This window comes from Artemia franciscana, chromosome 12 (genome assembly GCF_032884065.1).
Source record: "Artemia franciscana chromosome 12, ASM3288406v1, whole genome shotgun sequence".
Taxonomy (NCBI): Eukaryota; Metazoa; Arthropoda; class Branchiopoda; order Anostraca; family Artemiidae; genus Artemia; species Artemia franciscana.
In genome coordinates, this window is record NC_088874.1 from 18,536,205 (window position 1) to 18,561,440 (window position 25,236).

At 35.6% G+C, this 25,236-nt stretch overlaps 2 protein-coding genes across 2 annotated transcripts in view; both read left to right on the plus strand.

The window, feature by feature from the left end:
• The window catches only part of LOC136033798 (zinc metalloproteinase nas-7-like), a 45,028-nt gene extending 37,901 nt beyond the window's left edge, over positions 1-7,127 (plus strand). Inside the window, exon 7 of the mRNA XM_065714711.1 lies at positions 6,962-7,127. Coding sequence (XP_065570783.1) covers positions 6,962-7,042 — 81 coding nt within the window. The 3' untranslated portion in view covers positions 7,043-7,127. The remainder of the gene's footprint in view (positions 1-6,961) is intronic.
• Positions 7,128-8,912: 1,785 nt separating this feature from the next.
• Positions 8,913-25,236, plus strand: part of LOC136033799 (BTB/POZ domain-containing adapter for CUL3-mediated RhoA degradation protein 3-like) — a 37,706-nt gene continuing 21,382 nt past the window's right edge. The window contains exons 1-2 of the mRNA XM_065714712.1: positions 8,913-9,165; positions 24,313-24,450. Of these exons, the coding sequence (XP_065570784.1) occupies positions 8,967-9,165; positions 24,313-24,450 (337 nt within the window). The 5' untranslated portion in view covers positions 8,913-8,966. The remainder of the gene's footprint in view (positions 9,166-24,312; positions 24,451-25,236) is intronic.

Here is a 25,236-nt window from a genome sequence, read left to right on the forward strand (position 1 = left end):
TCCGAGATTTTAGGTCCACCCCTCATTTCCCCCCAATGTCACTGGATCCAGTCAGGATTTAAAGTAAGAACTCTAAGACACGACATTCTTTCGAAACTTCAAATTTCATTAAGATCCGATCACTACTTCGTAAGTTAAAAATGCCTAATTTTTTCTAATTTTCAGAATTAACCCCCCCCCCCCCCAACTCCTCCGAAACAGAACATATCCGTTCCGGTTATGTCAATCACGTATCTAGGACTTCTGCTTATTTTTCCTACCAAGTTTCATCCCGATCCCTCCATTCTAAGCGTTTTCCAAAATTTTATGCTCCCCCCCAACTGCCCCAATGTCACCAGATCTGGTAGAGATTTAAAATAAGAGCTCTGAGACACGATATCCTTCCAAAGATCAAATTTCATTGAGATTCCATAACCCGCTCGTAAGTTAAAAATACTTCATTTTTTTTATTTTTCCGAATTAACTGACCCCCCTCCAGATTGTCAAATTGCGAAAATTACTATTTTTAATTTAATCTGGTCCGGTTCCTGATACGCCTGCCAAATTTCATTGTCCTAGCTTTGTTCAATGGAGTACAGAAAAATGGTTTCATTGCCAAAGTCAGCTTCGACAGAATTTTCTTCGCCGGCGTTTACCACCTTGCTTTGACAATCTCCTGGAAAATGGCTGAGCTTTTTGCATATGGAGCATGACTTGCCCTTTTCTGGGCAGACATGGGAGGGAGAGTATGCTACGCCGCAGAAGTAGTAAGGTTTTCTCTTTGAGCCGCGCGCTTCCTGTTTGTTTTGATTGCTGTTCTGGTTTGGGTAAGGTGATATGGCTTCAATCTCTTGCTTTATAGGAATAAACTTAGTCCCGTGGAATGTTTTAAGCTGTACCTGGTTCACTTCGTCAGTTCTGCACATGCATGAGTTCATCACCTTCAGCCAAGAGCTTCTCGCATAAGTTTTCTTTTACTTACTTGTACTTGTACTTGGGTCACGTTCGAGCCTTGTCCAGGCCCATCGTGGCATCCAGAATTTGTTGACATGCGTCTCTCCATTGCTCTCTTTTAAGTGCGACTGGCTCGATCAACTGGATCCATGGTCTATTCCATCTGTGCCCGTGCTTCTTGAAACCTCCTATTGGCTCTAGGTCGGCTCTAACTGTTGATAACCATGTCTTTTTTTGTCCTCCAGGCTTCTTCTTCCACTGCGCAAGAGGTTGGCATTTCAAGCACTGTCTGCTGAACGATTCATCCGGTCGGCGCAGTGAATGACCGAACCATCGCAGACGTCTTGCTTTGACAACATCAGAGACAAGTGGTATATCACCACATCTTCTTCTGATGAAATCGTTAGAGACGCGGTCAGAAAGACGCAGGCCAAGAATACAGCTAAGACACTTGTGGTGGAAGACATTCAGGTCATTACCTTCCCCAGCCCTGAGGGGCCACGTTTCGCAACCATAAAGAAGCACAGAGAGGACCAAAGCGTTATATATCGGGAGCTTTGTTCGAAGGGAGATTTCATTTCGTAACCAGAGGCACTTCTGAAGCTGGATGGATGCTGCCCAGGCTGCGGAGATGCGGCTTTGTATTTCGCTTAGAGCTTCGCCCTTGGGATTAATTAGGGAGCCTAGATATTTGAAATTCTGGACGTCCTCTATTGGGATGCCATTCAATGTGATTGGATTTTCATCTAGCCCAGAGGTGCGCATCGATTTTGTTTTCGATTGGCTGATCTTTAGTTCAGTAGCAAGGGATCTAGCAGCAATGTCGTCTATCATGAGCTGTACTTCTATTATCCACTCAGCCAAGATATCTACATCATCGGCGTAATCAAGGTCTGTTATTGATAGTGCTGGACTGATTGTCACACCTTTGAATTTGTCAAGAGTCTTCATGATCTGGTCAATGACAAAGTTAAATAAAATAGGTGATAAGGCACAACCCTGTCGCACTCCTTCGTCAATTTATATTTCTTTTGAGATTTCTCCGCCAGCTCTTATAAATGCCCTCGTTCCCACGTAATAAGCCTTAATTAAACGGACTATCTTTTCGGGCACTCCATCATCCCTCATTGCATCCCAGATGGCAATTCTCTTTACCGAGTCAAAAGCCGTTGAAAAGTCGATAAGACTTGTATTGTTTCCTGCTGGTGTATAAGGCGGTGTTCCAGGATCTGTCTCAGGCTAAAAATATGATCACAGCATCCCATACCAGGTCTGAATCCTGCTTGATTTGGCCTCGTCCGATCATTTCTAATATTTCTGAACCTATTTAATACAATTATTGTGAAAACTTTTGCAGAAACGGATATCAGGGAAATTCCTCTATAATTCTTATAATCGGCTCGACCCCCTTTGTTAAATACAGGAATTATTATAGAGGTCCTCCACTCTTCAGGAATGTATTCGTTGACCCAGACATCCGTGAGTAAGTCGTGGAGCTCGTCGATAGCCGCTTCTGGAAGGGTCTTGAGAAGTTCAGCTGGTAATTCGTCAATGCCAGGGCTTTTATTATTTTTTAATAGTTTTATGGCATGAATAATTTCTTCTCTGCTTGGAGGGGCGATATTGCAATCCTCATACCCGGAGGGTGACTCAGAACTGCTGTGGGATGGAATGGGTTGGCTATGGTCATTTTCTGGTGGGTGAAGAAGCTCCTGGAAGTGAGAACGCCATCGTTCGATGCGATCTTCTTTGCTCGTGAGAACCTTGTTGTCCTTACTAAGGAGCATGGGAGTCGATCTTTGTTTCTTTTTCCCGGTTGATTCTCCTAGGAGCTGGTAGAGTTTCCGTGAATCATTGCGTGCAGCAGCTTTTTCCATTTCACAGCCTACATTAGACCAATATGCTTGTTTGTCTGCCTTAGCAGATTTGTGACATTCTTTGCGGAGTGCTTTAAAAGAAGCAGAGTGTTTATCAGTCATTTGTTTCTTCCCTAAAAAGAGTTCTATTGTCTTCTGAGAAATCCATCTTTTGGGTGTTTTGTCCCAACTCCGAGAATTTCTGTAGCTGTCTCTTTCACCTGGTTTCGGAAATTGATCCAGCGCTTTTCTATATTTGGCGATGGGTTAAAATTTTCTTGCTTGGTCATGGCACTTGTCTCGGTCTCAGAAATTGCTTGATTGGTATTAAATTCTCGGTCATTATCTTGCAACGCCGTAAAACGGTTTGTAAGTTCGAGCATAAAGGTCTCTTTGATTTCAGGGAGTTTGAGTTTCGCTGTATCTAGGATGCGTCTAGGTGCAGATACTTTTTTCGAGCTGAGTCTGAATCTAACTTTTGATTTTAGTAATAAATGGTCGGATCCACTTTTTGATCCAGTGTCCGCCTCTCTGTATACTCTCGAGTCTTCGATCATTGACTTCTAGCGACGAGAAGCGAGTAAATAGTCAATTTGAGCGCGGGTTCGACCATCTCGTGATCTCCAAGTGTAAGTGTGGCAAAGTTTGTGTTTAAACCATGTATTAGCGACACTGAGATTATTCAGCATAGCAAACATGAGAAGTCTAACTCCGTTAATGCACCGGTCACCCAGACCGTGGTTGCCAATGGCCCATTCAGAATCGTTTAGTCTCGTGCCAATCCTGGCATTGAAGTCACCATCGATCACGAGGATGTCCTTACGAGGAATTTTGTTCAGAGTCAGTTGGAGGTCGGCATAGAATTTGTCTTTCAAGTTGACAGGGGTGACACGAATAGGGTCATATACAGATATTTTTGTCAGGTTATTACTCTGACCTTTTAAACGGGCCATCACAATTCTGTCGGACACTGCTTCATAGTCAAGGAGTCCCGATGCGATCTTGGGTGTCATGATTATTCCCACTCCTGCGAGGCCGGATCCATCCATTGGGCCAGAATTGAATAGTATGGCCTTTTTACCCGAAGGGGCTATTAGGCCAAGTGTCGTTTGTCCATTTAATCTTGTCTCTGAAGCACATAGTATGTCCAGATAAATAAAATTCTTCAGCTATGAAGGCTTGCGTTAGTGAACATTTGATGGAGCAGAGGTTCCAGCAGCCGATATTCAGGCCTTGTCTCCTTGATAGTATGGTAGCTAGCTCACTTTTCGACGAGGTCGCCAGCCTCGACGCATCGCTTAATGCCGGGAATGCCGTAGCCAAATTCGCTCTCATATTAGACATATTCAACATAATTCTAGATGTTTCTTGGGTATGATTAACCGCAGGGGGCCCAGTCTTACGGGTGACCCGGAGCACGTTGGCCGTCACTTGACTTGGCGTGAAGCTAGGTGACATTTACACCCTCTTACCACTATGAGGTGTGCTGGCGGGTTTGCTCTACGGCCTAGGGATGGAAGGGGGAGCATCCTTGCTTGCAACGCCACCACCGCCGTGGCAATTTGCAAGCTTAGCTTCCACCTTTGCTCCCACCTACAATCAGCAAAGCCTTCAGAAGAGGGCTTTTCTTTTAGTTTAGAATTTTCTTTTAGTATTCCGCACACTATTCAATCACGGACCATATTACTTGGGACTGCGTAGGCACATGGTTTCACTAATTTCTTGATCTCTTCAATACATTTCTCTAAACTTTTCGCCTCTGTTTGGTCTCATTCTTTGAATAGGTATCGTGTAAAAACTGTATTCTTCTGTTGCAAGCGTGCGCCTTAAATTTTCCGAGGCACCGTTCGATTTTTTTCCGTTCCTCGTCTGCAATTGTGAAGGTGTTGAAAATTTATCGTCCTTTTGCTCCAGCCCAGATAAGTAGGTAGGCACGGAAAGCTTTCTCCGTTTTGCCTGCCAGACTTAGGCCTCCGTTAGGCCTGCGTTAGGCCATAAGTTGGGCATGCTCTTGGAAACGGTCCCATTTTCTACTAGGAAGCTGGTTGCCCATCTGATTAATGGCTGTGGGACATCCATAAGATCCCGCTTCTGACACCACGTAATGCTCGCCTATTATAATGGTTTATTGACCCAGGCTACCTGTAAAGTAAATAATACATCACACACCATACAATGAGAATGCTACAGTTGAAACTTTCAAGAAATATTGGGGGGATGTTCAACTAAATCAGAAGGTGACATGTGCATCCAGGTTGTCAAAATGATGTGTGGAAAATTTCTGGAATGGCAAGAGTACTAAGTCAAATTTCCAGGGATTGTTGAGGGGGATACGGAAAAAAAAATTAAAAGACCGTATTTACGTACAGGTCGTCAAAAGGGTGTGTGTGTAATATTTCAAGAACTGCTAGGGTATTATGTTTGAGCTCTAGACTCCGGAATTTCAACACTTAAGTCGAACACAAGAAAAAATAGAGGAATATTCATTATTAACCAAAAACGAAACTTTGGGAATAAAAAAACGGAAATTGATTTAAAAAACTTCACAAAAAAGTTTCAAAGAAAAGCAAAGAGCAATTTAAAACTTAAGACGAATAAAAATAAAGTCTATTAATAATTCAAACTGAAACCCAAATGAACAGATATTATAGCGAAAAATTAAATCAAACTAAAAGTATAAGACACTGATATACACAAATAATAAAATCCTAACACGAGTGAAAAATATAAAGAGTGCTCATAGTAAGCCTTCTAAAGTATATATTGTCATTTACGCTTTACTGAAAATAAGATATAGTTCAAACATGATTTTTGTAGTCAAAACATTGGAAAAAAAACTGTTGTTAAATAGAATCCTGAATTGTTGAAATTCCCAGGTATATATATATATATATATATATATATATATATATATATATATATATATATATATATATATATATATATATATATATATATATATATATATATATATATATTAAAAATTAACTTCATTTTCATTAGTTCATTCCAGTAATCATAGCTATTATAGTGGCATATTTTTATTTTTTGTCCATGCTTTGAAAAATTAATGCACGTTGTTAAAAATAGAAATTATTTTCAATAAAACGGAAATGATGTAATAGACTCTAAAAGTTTTACAGTTTTTGTTATAATTATTTTTTTTTGGGGGGGGGAGAGGGTAGTAGCCAAACTCCTGTTTCCAGAAATTTTGTCCGTTTTAAGTTTAACTTGAGTATTTGTTTTAATTTTTATCAGTTTTTCATCTATATTAGTATATGTTATCTTTAAATTTGATGTGAATGTTTATTTTAATTATTGTTTGTTTTGAGTTAGAGTTATTCTTTGACAGTAAGTCTGGCTGTTTAAGTTTAATTATTGAACTTATAGGAATTTTAGGACTTTATTTCTTCTCGTCTCAAATTTTTACATAGCCCTCAAGTTTTCTTTAAAAAACTTCTTTTTCAGAAAGTTTTTTTTAATCGACACCTGTTAAGAGTAAACTTACACTTAACAGACCTACCTCATCTAGCCCAGGATATTTTACCACGATTTTTAATAAAAAAAATAAAATAACGTTCTGAACATACATACATGATACCAAGATATTTCAATTTATTTGATTGGGAAATTCGAGTTTCATTTAAAACAAGTAGTTTGACAGAGAATTTTGAAAGGAAAAGCAGTGTAGGAGTAGGTCATATGCATAAAACAAAAACTTAAAGAACTCCGTTTACTTAATTTGTATTTTAATCTGAGATATAATTGAACACTTTTCTACGTTAAATATGGTTGGGCTCGTCACTGACCCTTTCTTAACCCCTCTTAGTCAAGCCACGTCAATTTTTATTTTGAAAATGGCACGACGAGTAACAAAGCCTGGCACAATATATGTAACAGTGTTTAAACACGAATCAGGCAGAATCAATATAATGGAAGGGCCAATACATAATCCAGTACGTCTAATAAATCCTGAGAATAGTTAGGAAATCGAAAGCTGCAGAGATGTTACCTCTGCACACATTTAATGGCGTAATGTGAATATTGTGAAAAAAAAAAATCGAGTTAATAGGCGTAAATAAGTGCAACCTATGCATCGCCTACTAATACATTGTTTACAAATAATGTAACTAAATAATTTTCGATAAATATTTAAGTGCTATTTTTTTCAGCCCGAAGGAATTCCTCTTGGCAATGAAGAAGGCCTAACTGATATTGATGCTGCAAAGATAAATGCGATGTATAACTGCTAAAATGTTTTGTATTTTATCAACGATTAAAATCTTTACCTGACAGTGGCTTCTTATAATAAATTAAAATTAAACAACTTTTTATGAATGATATATAATTCGAAATCTTTATTTTTTATGTCTATTCTTTACAATTGTTCTATTATCCAAGATAATTTAGTTGTATTCTATCTATTCTTTATAACAGTTGTGTATGTCTGCAAATTCGTGTGATGTCTTACTCCCAGTATCTGAAACTATCTTGTCAATTGCTTTTGTTTGTCCTAGGGTGAAACTGTCCATGAAACACTGAATACTTTCAAACCTGTCCCGGAAATTTTTATTTCAGGGGACCAATAGCACTGAAAATAATGATTTCAAAACAATACTATGGTAAGAAGTACTAAAAGACAGAAAAAAAAATCGCAGAAACCAAAATATTTTCACGATTATTCTAAACGTAGATAATTCCAACGAAAGTTAGCCCAGGAAAAATTCAATCTGCAGATTTGAATTCCTGCAAAATTCTACTCTGCAAAGCTCAGCTCAAAAGAATTCAACTCAAGAAAGACTTAACCTACAGTTCTACCTACGCAAAACTCAACCAGTAAAGTCAGACCACGCCCACTCAGGAGTCAGCCCACTGATAATCGAACCTGCAAAGCTCAATCTGGCTGGATTCAACCGAAGTAAAATCAACCCACTCTATAGGCACCCAGCAAAGTTAAACCAAAACAAAATTTCCAAATGTAAATTTATAAGATTTTGTAATATAAGATTCTGGAATAAAAGGTAATTTTAAGGTTTTTAGAAAAACATGAATAAAATAAGGAAAAATAAGAAAAATATGAATGCACTGAAAATAAATTTATACACACTAGTGTGTTCACATGCTTTTACCACCGGCCCTTTAGGACTTTTGAAAACTGAATACATTGCAAGACGTGTTCTAAATTCTGGGAATTCAAATAAATTTTCAAAGAGCTTTGGTACAATCTACAACTGCACTACATGAGCCAGCTTTATGTAAGCTTAAAATTTTGGCACTAACGGTGAACGATTTACCGATAACAAGCTCCTTAGAAACGCATTCATAAATTATTCCAAACGCTTATTTACAATTTTTAAAATAACGATGAAATAATCGTTAAGATCAAGTAAATCCCATCGGATACAAATCAAAAGAAATGCTAATCAAAGGAATAAATTCCAATAAAAAGAAATTCCATTGTCAGTTAGAACAATTCCACATTGCGTCAAAGATATGGCCAAAACTATTAAAAAACGAGGTTAGAAATAATTTTGTTTATCTCGCGATGTAAATAGTATTCCAGTTGATGAAATAACATTTACTCAAAGACTGTTTGTAATGGAAATTCACTAACAAAAACGTACCTATATTTATCCGTATTTTGGTTGATTTTTACGAGCAACTAATATGGTTAATTTTTAGTTTGTTATATCCTCTAAAGCTACGTTCAGGCGCTGGACTCATTCTCAAACCCATCTCAAAATTTCTGAATCACTAATCAGGTTGATTGAGGTCTTAATTGTTACTGTTATTATTATTCATTTATTGCACGTCAAAAAAAAAAAAAACAATAAACGGAGCAATTACTAAAGATAAAAAAAGGACACAAACAATCAATTGAAAATTCAAGTACACAACGACAACAACAAAACTTCAAAAACTCTTTAACATTACACTTATACAAACAAACTATTGCAAACAAATTGACGACCATGGGTGATGAAAAAATCCTTTTAAAACAGGTTAAAGATTTGCTAATAATGGCTAACGCAAGTTAATTATTCTTGAATCAGATGTTGTGTTCACCGACATTTGAATTTATTTAAAAATAGATGGCAAGATAAAAAAGTTTCACTTACGGTTAGGTTACAGAAGAGATAATAGAGAATTCATGCGAAAAATTTGAAACAATAAAAGATGAGTGAAAAAACAGTCACTGGGCATGAAATCCCATCTTGCGATCAAAAGACTGTAATAAAGGGAAACCCTTCTCAGTATGTAAAATTGAATGTTGGTGGTAGTTTGTTTTATACTACAATTGGAACCCTTATAAAAAATGATACAATGTTAAGAGCTATGTTCAGTGGAAGGATGGAAGTGTTAACTGATTCAGAAGGTGATGTTTTATTCATTGAGAATGTTTTAGGGAATAAGACAGAAGAATTCAAGAAGACCTTGGGTAAAAGACTAGTTGTTGATGGAGTAAAATTATGTGGGATATCTCCAGATGGCTAATTGAAAATGGGGTAAATTTTTAGTTTTGTTCCAAGTGCTCTAAACTGGAAACTATGCTGCAAAGCAGTATAGTTTCCAGTTTAGAGCACTTAGAAATGCTAATTCTAGAAGCACATCCATTTCTGGTTGACCTTCCTCTTCCATGAGGCAAACTAAAAATGCATAATGTGGGCTTGCTTAAAGGTAACATTATCTATAGAGCAAAGCACATTAGTCCATGAGCCCTGCAGGCAGCAGGGTGAGGTCTGTATTTATATTTATTTCATAAACCTTGTTTGAGGTTTTTTTGTGTTTTTTTTTTTAGTTTATCACTCTTTGTTGAATAAATATAGAATACAGACCTTGCCCTGCTACCCATGCAACTCATGGACTAATGCTTTGCTCTATAAGTAATGTTGCCTGTAAGCAAGCCAACATTGTGCATTTTTATTCTTGTTGGAGGGGATTTTAGAAACCTAAAGATTGGATGTGCTTCTCTAATAATGACAAAGAAACAATATGTGATCATAAGAATCTTGCTATATACAATAATATACACTTCAGAGCACTTGAAATGAACTAAATATTTACCAAAAATAGCACAGTTTAAATGTAAAGAAAAAGGTAAAATTCTAGATGAGCTGGTTTTTGCTGTCTTAAAAAATAAGTTAGGTTGGGAAAATGAAATTTTCAGCAATGGATCTAAAGACAAAAATATATCCTGGGAAGGTACTTTGGGTAAAATTCTAGTTTAGCTTCTTTTTGCTATCTTGGAAAGGGGTTAAGTAAGGAATATGAAATTTTCAGGTTAAGATCTACAGACTAGAGTATGTCTTGGGAAGGTATTTTGGAATACCTACCTCCACTCCTTCTCCTTCTAGAGGGTACTGACCTTTGATGACCTTAATTTTTTTATTAAAGTAAAATCATGCAAAATAGATCTTTTGCTTTAACAAAGCACAAAGAAACTATTTTTAGCCTTACAACTTTGCTTGACCCCAATTTATGGAGTTTCAAAGATTTGTAAATACACATTCTAGATTTAGAGATAAACCTATTGTTATGGCTTAAAATTTGGTAAACTTTTTGCAGTTCATATAATTGACTTGCCAATGAATTAAACATACCACTTGAAGCCTCTTTTTATGTTCTTTATGAATATAATAATTGCTTCTACTGCAAATTCCAATTTCAGCACTTTCTGTCCTAACCTAATCTAACCTTATTATAAATAATTTTAGCACTGAGAAAATTTAGTATTAGTTAGTCAAAAACAGCACTAAGAAAATGTAGTATTATCTTGTTGAAAACAACCACATGTTTCAATTGAAAATTTGTGATTTTTAAGAGCTCCAAAATTTGCAGTAGAAGTAATTATAATATTTATAAAGAGCATAAAAAAGGCATTAAGTGGTATGTTCACTTTATTGGTAAGTTTACCTAAAATTCTACTTAAAGAACAGGAATTACATTTTCAAGTTTAAAACCAGAGAAAAAGAAATTGGAAACTGAAAATTAATGCATTATATTTTTTTTTGTCAAATTCTGATAGGAATAGACATGTCAAGTAGACAAATTTCTAATACTTAGAAATCAGAAAAGGGTTTACATAAAAGCTTAACAATACTCGGCATAGATGCATGAGCAGTCCACCACATAAGGAGACATGTTTAGAAAACAATTCTTGCTTCATATAACCCTAGTTAGTATATTTTGCAGCATGAGAACCTTTATCTTCACTTTTTTCCTTGTTTTCCCAGTTTTTCTAAGAAATTCATGGATTTCTTAGAACCTATACATTAGCAGAGTATATTCCCCACCCCCTAATTTGCAAATATATTCCCAGAATTGCATTCTGACTATAAATATAACCTTTATTTGTATAACAAATAAACTTTACCCCCACCCCTAAATATATCCAAATCATTGTATATATTTGCACATAATGGGGCCAGGGATAAAGTTCATTTGTAATGCAGATGAAGGTTATATGTAGATCCAGAATGTAATTCTGGGATATATTTGCACAATAGGGGGGGGGGGAGGGAGGGGATAAATACTCTGCCAATATGTAGGTTCTAAAAAATTCAGGAATTTCTTAGAAAAACTGGAAAAATAAGGAAAGAAGTGAAGACAAAGGTTCTCTTGCTATTAACTAGGATTATTGTGCATATTATGAAGGAAGAATTGTTTTCTTAACATGTCTCCTTATATGATGGACTGCTCATACATCTGTACCCAATACCTTCCTGTGATATGGTTTTGGCCCTAGATTCATCACTAAAAGTTTCATTTTCCTAACCTAACCCCTTTCCAAGATAACAAAAGTAGCTGAACTAGAATTTTACCATTTTATAAAAGTGAAACCTTGCTAAATAGATTTTCTGCTTAAATGTAGCAAAAGAAAAGTATTTTCAGCCTCACAACTTTGCTCAATCCCAATTAATGAGGTTTCAAAGATCTGCAAATGCATTTCCTAAATTTAGAAGAAAAAAAAACATAAATATAGCTTGAAATTTTACTCAAATAACAAGAATTGCATTTTCAGAACTAAAACTAGAGTAAAATAAAACCTGAAAATTAAGGTATAATGTTTTTCATCAAAATTCGAATTTTTCAAAAACTGTCAAGTAGGCAAATTTCTAAGACATAGAAATCAGAAGTGGGTTAACATACTAGCTTGGCAATAGCAAAGTTCATTAAAATCATATCAAAAAAGGGTTTTAAGAAAGGTTGGACAGGGTTCTTTTATAAATTGGTCCATTAAATCATGGAACTTGTCACCTGATCATGTTGTTCAAGAAATGATGTCATAGCTTATAAAACAGCTTAGGTTGGAACCTCTTTTTATGAAGAGCACTATATAGAACCATAATATTTATGGAATTTGTATAATTTGTTTTACTCAATGCCCCTAAAAAGAGTTTAATGAATTTGTCTCTATGCACATTCTGGTGTATTTGCTTGTTTTTTCTTTTTAATTATTTTTTTTTGTAATGTGTTCAGCCTAAGGAGTTTACACCTTAAATTGCATGTTCAACAAGATAAGGTGGTGATGAGCCTCATGTGGAACATGTTGCTGGTGGTGTGACATGACTATGGTTTGGCATACCAAGTTAGCCTATACTCTACATTGGCCCAATCCCGATCAACTCCTTTCTTGAACACATCTATGGTTTGGGACTTTATGGTGGCTTCAGAGAGGCTATTCCAGTGAGGGACAGCACATACAAGGAAGAAGTGCTGGTGCTCACATTGATGGTAACAGGGGACTTGCAGCTTCTTTGTGTGACTTCTTGTTGTACTTGTAAGAGATGAGGAGAAAACTTGACTTGTGAGGTCGTTTTTTAGCAGTTTGCATGTAGTGATTGCATATCTCTTCCTTTGATAGACTAGGGTGGGGAGTTTGAGGAACACAGGGCATTCCTCATATGGCTTGTCTTGCAAAGCTAGTATGTGCTTTGTTGCTTCCTTTTGTGCACTCTTGAGTGCTTTAACATCCATTCTATAATAGAAAGGTGCTAGGGTCACTCTTAATCCAGGTGTGGACATACAATAGCTTTGTACAGCTTCTTCAAAACACACACATTCCTGGTGGTAAACGCTTGTTTTATGAGCCATAGGGCTAGGTTTGCTTTAGCAACTTGAGCTTGTGTGTGGCTGTAGAACTTGAGTTCATCTTCAACAGTAACCCCCAGGCCCTTTTCCTCACTTACAGCTTCAAGTAGGTCATCTCCAATATGGCAAGGTTGCCTTGGGGTTTTTGTGTCCAAGATTCAGGACTTTGCATTTTAATACATTTAATTGCAAACCCCACTCAGATGACCATCTAGATAGTTCATCTAAATTTTCTTGCATTGTTGAGTGATTGGGACTAATTTGGGCCCATCCTAAGAGCTTTCAATCATCAGCACATAGTGTCAGCGGGTTTTTCAGGTGAGTTATACAGTCATTAATATATATACTGAACAACTTGGGCCCCAGGATTGTGCCCTATGGATCTCCACTAATAACAGGAATTTCATCAGAATAAACAGTTTTACTGGTGGAATCATAAACTACTATCCTCTGAGTTCTTCCAGTAAGAAAGGCTTAAGTCTATGCAGCTATATCCTCATGCACCCTGTATGCTTCCAATTTCAGGAGAAGAAGTTGATGCTGTACTTTATCAAAAGCTTTTGCTTGATCAAGCAATAAAACATCCACCAGAAGGCCATGATCCAAGACTCTGGTCACAAAGTCATATGATTCAATAAGGTTTGTGTTGATTGAGCAACCTTTATAGAAACCATGCTGACTCTTTGAAAGTGACTGATTTCTTTCAAGGTGAGAGACCAGTGTGTCATTTATGATGCTCTCAAGGGTCATGCATACAACAAAAGTAAGGCTTATAGGGCGATACTTACTGGCTTGTTCTTTTCTCTCTTCTTGAAGATGGGCTTGATGTTGGCCTGCTTCCAGTCACTTAGAGCACTCTGGAAGTAAGCGACATCACAAACATCAGTGCTACTTGCTCAGCTGCTTCTTTTAATAGTCTGGGTTGCAGGTTATCTGGCCCAGCAGATTTATTTGCATCCAGTCTTTGAAGCCTTTTAAGAACACTGTATACTTACAGTTGTCATGTACACTGGTTTTTAGATTGGTTGCTCTGGTAAAGTGGGTGGAGGGTTTGCTTTTAGTTAATTGGGGGACCAATCAATACCCAGGAGCTCAGTTCTTGTATATTGTCTTTTGTGTATTTGTTTACTGTTAACTTGTAACAAGACAAGCCTATGGCTTACTCTGTTTTTGTTTAAAATAAATAAAAGATAAATATGATTGACAATGTATTTATAAAATGTCTAGATTAGCCAACTAGTTGGCTATCAGATTTCCCTTATATATACACTTCAGTCTAGCCCACTAGTCAGCTATCAATTGAGTTCTATATACACTAAGGAATTAGCCAACTAGTTGGCTAATTCCAACTAGTCAGCTGTTTAAAACAGACTAGTTGGCTGATTTTAACTCAATTTTAAATATAAGTTGGATCTTAATGGTCAACTAGTTAGCTAATTCTAGTGTATTTAGAACTATTGGTAGCTGACTAGGTGGCTAATTTTAACTCAAGTTTATGTACAAGTGGGATCTTAATAGCCAATTAATTAGCTAATTTTATAGTGTATATAGAACTCTATTGATAGCTGACTTGTTGACTAATTCAGAATGAAGTAAGAATGTAGCCTAACTCTTTTAACGTCTTGTTACCAAAGAGGAATTAAAAAAAAATGTATATATCAGTAAATTGCTAAAATCCAAGGTATGCATGCATTAATTTCTTTATTATTAAAACTATTCAAGATGAAACACTTTAAATCGTTAATTTATTGATTTAGTTTATAAAGGCTATAAGAACATCTTGGTAAAGTTCTAGCTTAGGGACTTCATCCTAATTGGGAAGTAGTCTAGTTAGGGGAGTGAAATTTTCAGGAATGAATCCAAAGCCTGAAATATAACTTAGGAAGGTATTATTGAATTGCTATCAATAGAATTCTGTAAACACTATAGAGTTAGCTTTTGGTCAATTCCTGAGAGTTTAATTCATCCACTTCTATCTGTTTCTTATTTCTATGGCTTAGAAGACTACACGCTTGACAGGGTTACATCTATCTAGATTTTGCCAAAATTTTGGGGCTTCAATCTCTCTTTCATTGGGTTGAGTCTTTTAAAATACAGTTCCTATGATTCCAGTCAAATTTTAAGCCTTATTGTGGGCTTAGCTCTTAAACTGAAGCAATATATTTGCAGATTTTTGCAACCTTATAAATCAGGATTTAGCAAAAGCAATTGCTAACTAGCTGTCTAGTCTGTTATTACGATCCCACTTATATATAAACCTGAGTTTAAATTAGCCACATAGTTAGATTTCAACTAGTTTGGCTAATTTAAACTCAAGTTTATATATAAGTGTGATCTTAATAGTCAACTAGTTAGCTAATTCCTTAGTGCATTTAGAACTCAATTCATAGCTGACTAGTTGGCTATTTCAGACTGAAGTGTATATATAAGAAAAGTCTAATAGCCAAGAGGCTAGCTAATCTTGACATTTTATAAATACATTGTCAATCATTTTAGCCACACAGTTGGCTAGAAAAACTTGTCTATATATATATGTTTTGCTAAGGGTTTTTCTTGGTAAAATTCTAGACAAGCCTATTTCCCTATTTTGGTATGCTAGATTGCTCAAATGCTATTTCTTTTGAGATTTTTGCCATTTCCCTAGCAGTTATGATAAAATAGTTTTAGGATATTTCTTTCCTGAACATTAAAAAGACAATTCTGCTTCATTTATTAAAACAAAAAATATCACACTTTGTAATGATAAAAAGTTTCATTGAATCTGAATGTTTCTATCTCCAGTACAAACAGGAGAATTCAAATAGTTTTTCCAAGATTTCTGGGAAAGTAGGTGTTTTTTTTTAGTTTTCTATCATTTATTCTGACCTCTTATCCAAGTCCTACAAGTCATGACAAGATTACCCAATCAGTTCCAAATTGTTGGAGCATACAAACTAATTTTTTTATAATGGACTAGATAGGGCAATGCTTCAAGGTATTGAATCCCCTTAAATTCACTTTTTTGCTTCAAATGCCTGGACAGAAATCCCAGACATGATATATTTTGAAGTCATAAGACAAAAGCTTATTGGCCTATCACCCACCAGGTGGTAACCGGTATGAAGCAACTAGAAAAGACTAATGCCTAAAAACACAGTATGATCGTAACTCTGAAAGAGTTTACTCAGTGGCATCAAATAACAAGAATTAGGGGAGGAGAGAAAATGTATTTTCCAGAATCTGGGGAAGGGGGAAATTTTCCTCCCTAATTAATGCCACTGATTTTACTAGACCAGAATTGAGTTGAAAAATTATCCAATCCTAAGATAATGTCCCTGTGTTCATATATTAATATATATTGATGAAATCTACAATAGTAATTATAATACCTAGTCTACACAGGGCAAAATGTGCATTTTGCCCTGCAAGAAATATAATAATAATAGAATTCTTAATTTGTAATATGAAGGGGGTTTTGATTATGCCTAATTAGATTTTCACGTTTCCTTCCATTTTTAGATACATTTTTAAATGATAGCCTGTATTTAAATGTGCTCATTCTTTGGCAATAACATGAAGCTAATGACTAGGTTAATAATAAATTTTACATTAAAAAAGATATATGATAATTGAAACTATGAAAAACACAATAGGTAAATATTTTATTTATATCTGGCAGTGTTAGGGGGGTGGATGAGGCACAGTTGTAATGGTAGTAACCAATATGCTTAGAAAACGTGCTACCTAAGGAATTTAATGGCAGGGTAATTCCCCTGGACCTTTGACAAGTATTTTAATTAAAATGTATCTGTCATTAATTTGGACATAAGGCTTTGAATCTTGGATATGATGTCGGTAGTTTTAGATAGCTGACATTGGCTGAGGACTAGGACTAGGCTTGTTATGATTGGCTGACTAGAATGGAAAATCAAGAACTATTTGAACTTGTCCTTTGACGTATCATATCCAGTCTTGTTCTTCTTCTGAAAATCAGCACTTTGAGGATAAAACAGTCTCATTTTGGCTTCAAAGGAAATTTTGTTATGAATAGTCTATATTTACCTTTTTGTTTTTAATTACAATAAATAAAATAAAGCAGGCTCTATAGTTATGACAGCTATTTTAAGCCATATTATTAGACTTTATTGAGTGAAAAATCTCATGGAATAATGCTCTTTCTACTTTTTGCTGGCAGCTTCATATGAGGTAACTCAGTTGTGTCAGACTTTAATTTTAACTCGAGAAAATTGTTCTTACTGTCTGCTGACTTGCTATATCATTGCAGCTAAAGATGAGACGTATTAGGGTCTCTGGAACTGGAGAACAAAATCTGCAGTTTAAAGCCCCTCTTTTTACCAAAAATGTTCTTCTTTCTTGAGTATCGATTATCACTTTGAATTCTGAAAGGACATTGAGTACCAGTTGTGATGAATTCTGTTGGGAAATTCTTCTCCAAATTGCGTTGTGTAGATCTTTTTGTTTTGCAATGTGGCTATTATAGCTGTTTTTTTTGTTTGTTTTTTTTTCAAGTAGATCAGCCACCTTGATTTGCTCTCTTTTTTGGTGACTTGGAAGGTGGAAATAAAGTTTTTTTCCAAAATTCTCCATGTTTTTTTCTTATATTTTCTGTTTCAGAGTCTGTGACTGGGTTATGGACCTGGCAAGTGAACTCTGAGACACACTTAGTGTCTCTGACTAAGATCTCCTTCTGGAAGCTAGAAGGCTTCTCCTTAATAACATTAAGAGCTTCAAGTATTGTTTTTAGCTCTGCTGTAAGGATGGATGTGCAACTTGGAAACGTAGCGGATATGTTTAGGGAATGACTGAATTATTCCTGCAGGAATAACTGAAACATTAAGCCTTGTTTCCTTTCAGGAAACCATCTATAAATATTGAAAGGTTGTCTGGGACAAACCTAAATAAGTTTCACTAGGTTTAAATTTTTATTCTGTGATTCTTGAAATTGGCAGTGTCAAATGACCTCACCTTTTTATGCCAACTGTGAATCTCTAAAAAGAACCCCAACCATAGTTTGGGCACCTGGCTCTTCTAAGGACTAGAGGCAAAAGTCAGTCAAAAACTGGGCGATTTGAACCCATTGCTCAAATCTTTTGTAAAATTTTTAAATATGATGTTTATGTATTTTGATATAACCTATATTTTGACTGTTAAATATTATATTTAACAGTTAACATGTTCTTTCTGTCTTGTATTGTTGGCGTTCCAGAGAAAACCCTGACTATAGCTTTGGATAAGATTTTGGAGTCCAAGAGCCAACTTTTTCATCCTGTTCTCAATGGTTTCTGACTTTGCCATTTTTTTTTTGGCAACAACCTTCAGACACTTCTGTGGAATAAATTTTTCTTGGAATGATTAATTGTTTTGTAGAAATTTACCATTACATTGGTAAAGCCAGTCCATTTTTTGCCTGCTAGCTGCTGCTTGATCAACCGTCTCTTTATGCAGGGTTCCTTTACAGACACGATTTTGTTCTTCTAGGTTATGTTAACGTCTAAGATAACACGCAAAAGCTTTACAGAGACATCATACATAATCTGCTTGCCATTAATCCGAACATTCAGGGGTTAGAGGGACTTTTCTTGTAAGCAATTGTGGCCTTGGTTTTCTTGGCCAAAATTTGTAGATGATATTTTTTTTTGAAAATGCCAGCAGCTATGTCATTTTTTTTTTTATTTTTTTTTGACAGTTGGTCAAAATGTATAGCTGTCTCCCATATTACCAAGTATTTTGCTGATGCAGCTAAAGAAAAGTCCACACTACCAAAGAGAAGTTCTCAAAGGAACAGTATGAAGTACAAAGAGCTAAGTGCTAAATACTATGGTTGACTATTCTAAAGTTGAGTAGCTTCAGAATATTCTTTGTTCACTCTCTGTAATTTTCATTCGACTGACAGTCAATTAAGAATCGTACTACCCTACCTTCTTAGGATCTTTGCATTCTAATGTTGCACAAGATGTATCTGTTTACATGATCAAAAACAGCCTGAAAATGGCGTGGACTGCAATTACCGAATTACATTTTGAGCTTTTCTGTTGGCTGCTACCAGCAGGAGATCTACCTATTTGGAAGCCGGATTGAGAGCTTTGAAACATTCTATTAGCTTAAACAAACCATTCCAATCTTTCTTGTACTGTTTTTTCTATAATTTCTCCCAAGACCAGCAATAGAGAAACATGTCTATAGGATTTAGTTTTATCTAGGAGTTAATGAAGTTTGGAAAGTGAAACAACTTCCACTTGTTTCCATACCAGTGAGAAGTATTACTCTTCCAGGATGCATTATTAACTTAAAGAACCATCTTTTCAAAGACATTGCCGTATTCTGCTACCCACCTGTAACAATTTCGATCTTCTAGTGGAGGTCTTTTGCAATCAAATTCTATCTGAACCAGCATATTTACCCTGCTAAAAACATCATTCAGCTCCAAAATAGCAAAATGGGAGAATTAAGGCTTTGACATGTAGTTTGCAGATGATTGGTCAACTGAAAATAAAGAGCAACATTAAAATGTAAAATGAACAAGAATTATTTTGTATATGTGGGGGGTTGCTCCCTCCTAAGCACCTCGCTCTTCACAATACAGCATTTTAGAACTTTTAAAAAAGCTTCTTATTCTGTTTAAATGGCCATTTTATTTCATGAGTTGCTCTTAAAGAATTGAGATTAAAAATTTACTTTAGCGTGAAGAGCGAGATATTGATGAGAGGCCAAATTTTCTCATATACTGAATAATTTCTGTTCGTTTTAAGTTTTCATGTTGCTTCTTGTTTTGTTGTTTTTCAGTTTAATTTCTAACAGTTTGTCAAATATGCCGGGAAATCCAGCTCCCTTCCATGGAAGATTCCCTCCCTTGCAGAAAATCCCTCAAAGGAACGTTTCTGCCATGTAAAATAAAAATTCTCCTTAGCATATTCTCATATAAAAAACCTTTTAATTTGTGATTTTTTCTTTCAAATTATGTCAGAAATCTCTCCTCCATGATAAACGTTTCACGGAAATCCCCCACTCCAAGTGGAAAGTTGCTTCTGCAGGGAATTTCCCTTGGAGAATTTCTCCCGAGGAAAATACCCCTCTCCCATGGAAAATTCTTGCATACAGTTACAACCCCACTGAAAATTTTCCCCAGAACATTTATACATGTTAAATTTAGTCACCAAAGACAAAGTAAGACAAACAAAAAGAATTTTGTTTTGGAATTCTGGTAAATTCCCCCTTTTAAATATTTTTCCAGAAAGCTCACCCTTGGAAACTTTCCTCCCGATGGAAAATTGTCATTGTGGAAAATTCCCCTAAGCAGAAAATCAACCCCCCTCCAAAAATTACTGTTTACTTCCCAATAACAAATACCATATGCATAAATAATGAATAAATTTTGTAACTTATAGCCCTCTACCCAGGAGCTATTGGGGATCATGTTATCTACAAAGGCATAGTTATTGGACTTTTTAACTATGCTGAACAAAATGGATATATAAAAATTTTGAACAAATGACTTTGGAAAAGGGGGCGCTGGAGGGGGGCTAGCTTCCCTTCTATCTTTATGGTCACTTAAAAAGGGCAATAAAACTTTTGGCTTCCGATCAAATGCGCACTCTCCTGATCTTTTAGGATCACTGGTTTGATGCAATCACCCGTGGAAAAAAACCAAGTAAACACTTATCTAAAATTGGGCAAATTTTCTCAGGCTCGAACTTTTGATGGGTAACATTAAAACTCAATGAACTTTATACATTTTGAATCAGCAAAAAGTTCAATTCTTTTATGTATCCAGTTACGGAAGCTCTGTTTTTCGAGTTTTTGTTAACTATTGAGCTGCATCACTTCTTACTTACAGTTCGTTACTATGAACTATTTGGTTAAACTTATGGGTATTTTGATTTATGTTTGTTTGCCTGTTGGAAATTAAAGTGCGCTATGGTATTTTTTCAGCTACAAAAATATGTGATATTTCGAAGTATGGTTTTAAAAGAATTTTGTTTAGGAATTCCAGTAAATTCCTCAGTGTAAAACTCCACAGGAAAGCTCACCCCCATAAATTTCCCTCCCGAAAGAAAATTCTCACTATGGGAAATTCCTCAAGGAGAAAATCCCCCCTCCAAATGACTGTATACTTCCCAATAACAAATACTGTACATAAGCAATAAATAAATTTCATAGTTTACAGCCCTCTACCCAGGAGCTATGAAGGATCATGGTATCCCCAAATGCATATATATTGAACCTTTAACTATACTGAACAAAATGGCTATCTAAAAAATTTTATTAAATGACTTCGGGAAAAAAGGGGCGTGGGAGGGGGGCTAGCTCTCTTTCAATCTTTTTTGTTACGAAAAAAGGGCAATAGAACTTTGATTTGTGGTCAAATGAGCCCTCTTCTGATCTTTTAGGATCACTGATTTGATATAATCACTTCTGGGAAAAGAAATAAATAAACACGCATCTTAAAATTGGGCAAGTTTTCTCAGGCTCGTAACTTTTGGTTGGTGATGTTAAACTCAATGGACTTAATATGTTTTAAATCAGCAACCAAGTTTAATTCTTTTGATGTATCTATTGTTATGAAAACAATTTTTAGAGTTTCATTCACTATTGAGCTGTATAGCTCCTTACTTGCCCTTCGTTACCATGAACTGTTTGATTAAACTTATGAGTCATTTGATTTCATTTTGTTCGTGTATTTGAGATAAAAGCTCATTATGGTGTCTTTTTTAGCTACAAAATATGTGATATTTCAAAGTGTGGTTTTATCATAGCTAGGCCAATTTGTAATTTAGTTGTTGAAAGTTCATCATTTCTGGTGTTGTAAATGTTGTAATGAGTTTGGAGCCCATAGAGGGTAAGTTGGGTGAGACTTTTTTTTAAAAAACTGATATTTTCGTGATAGAGTATTTTCATTTTCACTCCTTTCTATTATCACCTCTGCTATTTTGGTACTACTATTTTTATCATACAAGAATGAGATTTTAATGTGTTGCTGGTTCTTTATATTTGTATAGACGCTAATAGTGTAAATTTCACCAGTATGATCTTTGGAAGCCAGAATTAAATGGTAAATTTGGTTCCTGGCAAAAAGTGCTGCACCACTGTGTGTCCTAGCTGTTGACGAATCCTTCCTATAAATGGTGGAACCAGGTATCCATATCTGGTAGAGGGAGTGAAAGTTAATCTCTTGTGAGTAAAATCCACACCATTCCATAAATCCGATCAACTAATTCATTTAACCCAATACAATTCACCAACAACCACATTCCACTGAAGAATTTTAACGCTGCTCATAGTTTACTGTGAAGAACTCCCTTGAGTGATTATGCTGTTATGTCTTTGGTTTGTTATTGCTCCACCATTCTCTCATTTTCTTTGTTTTCTGTTGAGGAGGATACAGCTGAAGCTACTGCTGGAGTTTTTATGTCAGACTTTGATGTAATTACTTCTGAGTAGAGACCTTCCATTTTGACATTGGCGGCTTTTCATATATAGTAAATTTTGCTGCTGTCAATATTCAAAGGGTCTTTGCTCTTCTCTGGTGTGAAGGACAAATATTTTTCTGCTGTGGCCTACGTCCCCAATCCTTACGGTCCTTGCCAAAAACAAGGGCCTTGGTATAAATATCAGCAGAGTCACTTCCACATTTTTGAGATAATCAGTTCCCTTTATTGTAAATCTTTAAGTTGTATTATGAAGCAGGTATCTTGAGCACTGAAGTGGTTTTGGCTTGAAGGGATTGTTATTTATATTCAGCCCATTTTAAAAATAGTTGAATGTTTAGAATTGAAAAACATTTAATTGAACATTCGGCCGAATCATGAAAATAAATTTAATGTCCAATAAAATAAAATAGACATGCTGCAAAAGCAAAAACTAAACAAACAATTTTTTTTTTCTTAGAGAATGCACTCTTGTTACTGGCAGAAGAATAGAGGTGCTATGGAGCTTTTTAAACTTATTTAGTACATGCCATTAGATTTTACTTAGCCTTATTTCACCTTTGTCTATTAAGACTAAAGATTGTTTTCTCATTTCAGTCCCCCTATCTGAACCTCATTTCCAATGTATAGGCTTAACCCAAAATATTCTAAATTGGTCAAGTTAAACTGCATGAGATGGCTTTTCAAAAATATGGATTGCAGGGATAGAAAATTTATCATCGTATCCTAATTTTTCAATGGTAGGTCTTGATGTAATTAGATAAAAGACAAGTTTTTCAGCTCAAAGTAAGGAGCAACATTAAAACTTGAAATAAACAGAAATTATTCCATATATAAAGAGGACTGCCCCTTGCTTAACCCTCGCTCTTTACGGAAAAGTCTTAAAATTCTTTAAAAATATTTCTCATTCAAATTAAACGGCCTTTGTGTTTGATCAGTCTTCATTAACAAATTGTTACAAAAAAGTCAAACGTTTGCATAAAGAGCAAGGGCTGAGGAAGGGGCAGCCCCCCTCATGTGGAGAAAAATTTATGTTTGTTCTAAGTTTTAATTCTGCTTCTTACTTTCAGTTGAAAAACTTCTTATTTAATTTCTGACCATTTTTCAAATTATGCCAGGAAATTACCTTCCCTGCCTCTCCCCAGTGTAAAATTTCTCACCGAATATTCCCTCTGTAAACTTCCCTCTCAATGGAAAATTCTCCTCCACAGAAATTTCCGTATATTTCCCACTAATAAATACTATATCTGAACTATGGGCTAAATTCATAATTTACAGCCATTTCCCCAGGGACTGATTGGGTCTTGTCATATCCAAAGGCATAGTTTGGACCTTTCAACAGTGGCGTAATTTCGTCAAAATCTTGGGGGGGGGATAGATTACTATTAAAATCTTGTTTTATAGAGTTTTGGCTACTATTGGGCCGCGTTGTTCCTTACTTACAGTTTGTTACTACGAACTGTTTGTTCATTGTGGTCTTTTGACCTCTGTCTTAAATGGTTTTGTGTTCTAACCCATACAGGGGCCACCACAACTTCAAACGACCTCGTTATTACCAGGGCTGTGATGGCATTCAAAGTTATTCTTTCTTGTTTTGAAATCGTAGTTCTTCCCATCATAGTCCTGGGAGAGAATTCATTCCTTACCTTATTTTTTTTGAATTATTTGCTTTAAAGATGTCGGAGGCCCTTTTCACAAAAGGTAATGTATTTTTAAGGAATTATCTTTGTAAGGTCTTTTACAGGAGAAACTTGATCTTCATTTTATGTAGTTGTTAATCAGAAGCTGTGTTGATGTTTGGTTCTTCCATAGCTACAGATGAGCTTCGTAGGGGGCTATAACTGACAATTATGTAAGAGTTCTGAGTTCTTTATTTAACAATAAACTCATAAACAAAAAAACTACTTCAACAAAATCTCCCCCATAAGGCTCCATGGCTGGGAAAGATTACTGACAAATATGTAAGAAAGAAGCATAAGTGACTAATTATAGCATTCTTTTTCTAGGATGGATTCTTATTGACAGGAGTGGGAAACATTTTAACACCATCTTAAATTTCCTTAGAGATGAAATTGTTCCCTTACCTGAATCCCAAACTGAGCTGATGGAGATATTAACTGAGGCTAAATATTACTGTATCTCAGGTAAATTTTGTATGTTTTTTCTAAAAAAGAATTTATCGAAAGAGATATAGCCAATGACCCAGTTTTCATCTAGTTCGTATGATACAATAGGTTTGCTATTAAATTATGCGCACTATTAAATTAGAAAAAAAGTTTGAGAAGGGAAATTATAAGAAAATAGCGACAAAGACCACACTGCCTTTCCATAACAAACAAATACAAAGTAGAAACAATAGGGAAAAATCTTTTCAAGACAGTGCTGAAACCAGTCCTTGGACATAGGGCCGAAATATTCACCAGAATTTATTTCCACTGTCGTGAAAAGATTTTTCCCTATTGCTTCTACTTTTTATTTGTTTGGAAATTATAAGATCTCCAGGTGACTTCATTTTGGTTCTGTTGACTTCTCATTACACCTCTCATTACCTCTTTGTCCTCATTCATTGCCAAGTGGAACAAGTTAGTCTCCTTAATATTAGTTTTCAAATCTTTTTTCTTGGCCTGAATTTAGAAAATTTATTGGTTTTGCTAAACTGAATTAATGTGATAAATTGTATGTATACCTTCTGTATTTCGAATAGTTCAGTGAAAGTATTTAAAATCGGCCATTGAACCATCATGAACTTACCAAATGAATACCAATCCTAACTGATAGAAAACACAAAAACTACTGTTTACAAAAAAGTACAAAAAAAAACACCTCTTTGGGTACACAGTATAAAACCACCCTGGCACAATTAGAGTGTTAAAATATGACCCTGGCGCGTTGGTCAAATGTATGGTCAAAGGTAATTAGACCCCGTGGTC